This window comes from Arachis hypogaea, chromosome 11 (genome assembly GCF_003086295.3).
Source record: "Arachis hypogaea cultivar Tifrunner chromosome 11, arahy.Tifrunner.gnm2.J5K5, whole genome shotgun sequence".
Taxonomy (NCBI): domain Eukaryota; kingdom Viridiplantae; phylum Streptophyta; class Magnoliopsida; order Fabales; family Fabaceae; genus Arachis; species Arachis hypogaea.
Window position 1 is genome coordinate 148901915 of NC_092046.1, and position 6138 is coordinate 148908052.

General features: G+C 34.9%; 1 protein-coding gene across 1 annotated transcript; it reads left to right on the forward strand.

Moving 5' to 3' along the window:
- Positions 1-188: 188 nt before the first annotated feature.
- Positions 189-2873, forward strand: LOC112723649 (heat stress transcription factor A-2). The gene is made up of 3 exons (XM_025775089.2): positions 189-907; positions 1623-2451; positions 2538-2873. The coding sequence occupies exons 1-2, from the start codon at positions 401-403 to the stop codon at positions 2415-2417; spliced, it is 1302 nt and encodes a 433-aa protein (XP_025630874.1). The 5' UTR covers positions 189-400; the 3' UTR covers positions 2418-2451; positions 2538-2873.
- Positions 2874-6138: the final 3265 nt, after the last annotated feature.

Below are 6138 nucleotides of genomic sequence, written 5' to 3' on the forward strand. Positions count from 1 at the left end.
AAAAATAGACTATCATACACACACGCAAAGTTGCATAAAAGATTTGAACTCGCAACCTCTTAATTGAATATAGGGAGACTATGTCATTTGAACTATAATTTATTAGTTAAATTTTTCTTTTTTTTTTTTTTACTAAAAATAAGAGACTCGAATTAAATATGAAAAGACTATGCCATTTGAATTATATCTCAGTGTCCAAACTTCTCTTTCTTTCACTACCACAAATCAGTATCAATTCATTATTTTTTTTACCTTTCTCGTTTTCTATAAATGGAAGTTAAAGTCCATCACTTTTCTTAATCTCTCACTCACTCTCATCACTAGCTTTACCCCCACACACACAACACTCTACTCTCAACTCCAATCCCTGAAAAACCGACAAATTGAACCAACTTCTAAGATGGTGGTGGTTGCTCACGGTGGAAGCGGTGGCGGCCAGGCTTGCTCACCGCCACAGTTCAACAAAGCTATTGCGGAAGAAAAACGAGTGGAAATGGTGAGAGTCAAATCAGAGCAAGTGACGTCTTCCTGCCACTTCTTGGAACAAAACGACGACGTTTCAAGCGACGAGTCTGATAAGAAGAGGAGCAACTCGGAAATGACGGAAGAAGAAGAGCCTCGCGTCAAAGAGGAGGCTGCTGATGACGGCGCCGTTAACTTGTCGTCATCTTCGTCGTCGGTGGAGTTGCCGAAACCGATGGAAGGGCTTAACGAGGCGGGTCCGCCACCGTTTCTAAGGAAGACGTATGAGATGGTGGAGGATCCGGAAACCGACCCGATTGTTTCGTGGAGCGAGAATCGCGATAGCTTCATCGTTTGGGAGTCTCACGAGTTCGCCAAAGTGCTTCTTCCAAAGTATTTCAAGCACAGCAACTTCTCCAGCTTCATTCGCCAGCTCAATACCTATGTGAGTCATGTTCAATACTCCAATCACTTTACTCTTTCAACATTTGTTCGCCATGTGTTCGATTAAATGCATATATATACTAAATTTGAGTGTTTTGTTCTCTGATTAAATTCATATATATATATATATATATATATATATATGAGGAGTGCTAGGGGCAGTAACTTTTGTGATTTATAGCTATCAAATAGCCATCAATAATGATTTTAATGGTGTGAGATTGGGGTGAAATTTTATCCAATAACTCACCTTTTTTTGTTGGTTACATGCTGGCCAGAATTTGAAAAAGTTGCTGCTCTCTAGACTTTTTCTATATATATATATGAGTTTTTGTTGTAACATAGAATTTAATTTTGATACTCTATCATGTTAGTGTAAAACTATTTTATTAGTAATGTCATATCATTAAAAATAGTTACTTTTACCTACTATTTTATCCGTAATGTCATATCATTAAAAATAGTTACTTTTACCTTTCACATTGACAGCACAAATGATGTGATTTACATTTGTCAGGACATCAAAATTAAATAACATATTTGAAAATCAATTGCTCTTGGAGGATTAACATGTATGTAGTTTAATTCTTTAAGCATTGGAAGTGTCTCCAATATGTGGTTGATGATTGTAATTGGATGACATTGGAATTCTTTTTGATCCTTAAGGTTCCAAGATTTACTAATATGTTTGATTGATGTTTCCTTTGGTGTTATAGGGCTTTAGGAAGGTTGATTCAGATCGTTGGGAGTTTGCAAACGAAGGATTCCAAGGAGGGAAGAAGCATTTGCTGAAGAACATAAGGAGGAGAAGCAAGTACAACAAACTGCATCAAGGAGCTTTCATCGACCCAGCTAAGCCTTGCCTTGAGGCTGAAGTTGAGAAGCTGAAGGAGGACCAAAACATACTCAAACTTGAAATTCTGAAGCTGAGACAACAGCAAGAAAGTTCCCACATTCATATCTCAAGCGTTCAGGACCGGATTCAGAACGTCCAGACGAAGCAGTATCAGATGATATATTTCCTCACCAGAATGGCCAGAAAGCCAACCTTTATGGAACAGCTCCTCCAAAAGATTAAGAGGAAGAGGGAGCTCGATGGCACCGACATGCTCAAGAGGCGCAGATTGCTGGAACCAACGCCTAGTGTTGATTATAGATGCCAACAAGGTCATCATCAATTGTCTACATTGCAATCTGAACTTAATGGAATATTGTCTGAAAATGTGATGAACACTAGCAATAAGATAGAGCAAACTGTTCCTTCTCCTCTGGAAGGTGAGTTATGCAACAAGGTACAAGGCTTGAGAAGCTATGGCTTTTCAAGGGGTGGTGATGTACCTTCTGCTTATCATGCCATGACAGAGAACCTATTGGGGGAAAATAATGGTGGTGCTGATGAAGAACTTGATGTGAATGACTCAAATATTTATCTTGAGTTGGAGGATTTGATTACTAAGCCAACAGATTGGGTTGGTTCTGCATCTGCTGGTGGCTTAGTGGGGACAAACTAGTTGAATCTTTACATAAATGAATGCCTTGACAATGGTAATAACTAATAACACTCAAAACTAATCAAATCATTTTGTTTGATTTTGAGTAATCTGCATCACATTCATCATTGTTGTTTGCAGGTTGCAAGAGGGTGTTTGTGCACATCTCTACTACAACCAAAAGGAGAAGAGCTCAATATTTTAAGGCTCTTCAATTGCTAGCTTTCAAAAGCAGTGATCACATGACTCCGATCCTTGTGTTTCCTTTGTTTCCTTGGTGTTAGGACTCAGTTATTGGTGTAGGAATTCGCATATGAGCCTGTTCATACCTTAGCCTCGTATGTTGAAGTAGTTCCTAATTAATAACCTCTGATGTAATATACTAGAGAATGCTGTTGTAAATTTTAGTAGCTTGGTTTACTAAAGAAGGATGTAATAATGGAAATGGAAAAAAACTCTAACTAGTTTAAGTTGCTACTGCTGCACAAGTAAACCTCCAAATCCACTGTAATAATGCAACAAATGTAACACAAGACAATAATTTGGTGGAAATTTAGGTGCAGTCAACTTCACGTGAAGTTAATACTTGAGAGCCGTTAGATGATTTGAGAAGTTAATATTTGAGAGCCGTTAGATGATTTGACTAATTTGATTAAATTTTCATCTAACGGCTCTCAAATATCAACTTCACGTGAAGTCGACTTCACCTGAGTTTTCACCCAAGAATTTACGTATCCATGTAACTATTCTAGAGTGTCAACGAAAATCGCAATGTCCTCCAATATTTTGATGGAGACAAATGTACTATGAAACAAATATAGATCAAAGTAGGTGCGAATCAAGAATCATTATTTTATCTGTAAATGTAGAAACAGAAGTAAATACAACACGTGGACAAATTATGCTTCCCGAAGCATAAAAAAACAACCAATTGGTTGGTGGACAAGTATTGCTTCCTGGTCGCCAGTGATGACAACAGTAGTAGTAATAATAATAATAAATTAAATTATCATGTATACTTAGCAGTGTGCATTTTGAATTTTGGTAGCATTAATGCAGTTCAAAATTGATAGTGGCCGCGTGTTATTTCCCTTTTGATGGGACTCTGATGTAATCAATGTCGATAAGGTTTGTATTTCACAAGAGACACTCTAATAGGTTCATGCATTATAACTTAGAAGACTCTCTTGCCGACTCTCAAGATTCACAGTATTTTCACTTTCCACTATTTTAGTAATAACATCAAATCACTTTAAACTTCATCAAGCGCTTATTACGAGTAAGGGTTCTTTTGTCTGCTATTGGGAATAAAAAATTCAAACATTTCGATGTTCTTACTTCTTAATATTTTTTTTATCCACACTATTTTTCAATTTTAACAAGTCAATTATTAATCTGTTGCGGATCTAAACTTATTTAAGAGTTTGTCACTAGTGAATGAGTTGCTGTATACACAAGGCAAAATCCAAACTGCTTGTTTAAGTCGACAAGTGAGCAACTACTCGGCTAACCAAGTTGGTTTGTTCTTTCTTAGTAGTTAGTACTAGCGTTTATTAGGGTCATGACCCATGAGTAAGCTAATTTATGTTTATCTTTTCCGTTGTTAAAGTAGGGATCCGACTCCTCTAAAGTTGTTCTGTCACTTTAGAGAAAAAAGTATGCTATTAATTACCATTGGATTAAGATAATGTGGTTCACAGATAATAAATGTTACAAATTTAAAAGTGATTAAAGTATCACTTTACCACTTTACTAACATTGTCACTTTAGAGGATCTTTTTCCTTAAAGTAATATTAACATGCATAAATTATCCTTCAAAAAAAATGCTTCAATTATAAGAACGTTAAATAATAAATTTTTATAAAATCGTTTTGTTTATTTGAGATTTTGAATTTTTAAATTATAATTTTTTAATATTAAATCTTAAATTTTAAAATTAAAATTATTTAATATTAACTAATTTAAGGTTAGTTTTCTATATTTTCTTAAAAATATTTTAATATTACATGTTTACTAACCCTAAAGTTATAGCAAGAACGCTAGAACAACTTTAAAATTATTCAAAAAATTTAGTGACGTATTCTCGTCTATACGTGAATCAGTTAACCAACTACCTAACCTCAATTTTTTATTTTGGTATTAAACTAACCTCAATTTGTTTTTGGTGTACATTAAACTAACCTAAATTAATTGTGTTCTTCGACATATTGGGCCATTTATCGGAATGGACCCAATGACCCATTACTAGGTACAGTTTTTTTTATTTCACGCTCTTCTGTCACTACCAAAACAAAAACAATGATATTCTCCTTTTCTTTTTGGTTTGCTAAGTAGTCAAGTTTTCATATATAGTATCTATCTTATGATTTTATTGTCATTTTCTTTTACAAAAAAATCATTAGAAATCTTTAAAATACATTTGTTACCTTGGGTAACCGGAGATTATTGGGCTGGACTCGTTGGGTTGGCCCAATCGTTTGAGGAAGGAAGCCTCCGATCGGGTTCGCATCTTTGGGGGTCTCCGTCCGACTTGTGAGTGTGAGAGAATGGGAACTCCGATGCCTAAGTCAGCAAGAGTGTAAGCAGATTTAGAGAGTATTGGGACTGAGAGGTGTCAGTGTATTTATAGTGGTGAATCAATAACCACCGTTGGAGTAGTTCCACCTTTGGAAGGGATTAAGGGAATAACTGTCCCTTTATCTTAGGGAGGTTGGGATATGGATCCTGGAAGTGGGTTGAGAGATTTAAGGGACAATTACTTATTTGAATGAGTGTTATCTGTCAGCTAATCTTCGTCCTCGACTTCTTAGGGGAAGGTCGGTGAAAGATGAGAGTCAATCCTTTGAATTGGGCCTCTCATTAGGTCCTAGGCCTTAGCGTTGGGTCAGAGTATAAACAACATTATTTAAAAAGATATATTGTATAGGTTAGAGGCTATATAAATAATTTGTGATCTTAAGATGACAAATAATAACAGAATTTTCATACTAATTGATGTAGATGTATAAGGCTTATCACTTGCTCTTAATAACTAGTTGACATAACAGTATATATTCCATGGACCTTAATAAATTAATTCAGTATTATTAGTACTACTCTAGAAAGTAGAAACACATCAAATCAAATAGATACAACGGAGATATTAACAAATTCAAGATATTTACTGCTGACTTTTTTTAGGCTTTACGTTGATCTCGGAATATAATCGAGACATTTGATTACTTGAAATGTTATGGCAACAAGTCCAAAGGAAAAAAAAAAGGTTATAGCATTAATTCATAGACTCATTCTGTGGCGGCTAATAGCAATAGCTAGCTCCGAGTAAAAAATATTATTTTATGGAAAGAATTTCAAGTGGATACTAATATTTTAATTGTTAATTTTAATAGTAAAAATATATATAATATATATTAATTAAAGATATTATTTTATTCTTGAGGAGCAAGGTAAAAATATATGCACAAAAAAATTTGTGTTGGTTCTAATTAACGGATATTTCAGGGTAATTTACGCAAATAAAATGAATGAGCAAAATTTTTACGCAAATACAACATTAGCAATTTTCAGACGTAGATACAATAAACGCAACTATATATAATTCGCTACATCCTGTAGCGGAACTCAATTGCACGTAATCCGCTACAGGGTACCGCAAATTACATTGAGAGTTGCGTTACTCATAAACCACTACACCCTATAGCGGTTTATGCTCAAATGGTGCTACACTCATAATCTGCTAAT

Bases quoted from the DNA above. Each gene is read 5' to 3' on its own strand.
- LOC112723649 (XM_025775089.2), top strand. From the start codon at position 401: ATGGTGGTGGTTGCTCACGGTGGAAGCGGTGGCGGCCAGGCTTGCTCA. The intron at 908-1,622 runs GTGAGTCATGTT...TTGGTGTTATAG, and splicing joins TTCGCCAGCTCAATACCTAT to GGCTTTAGGAAGGTTGATTC.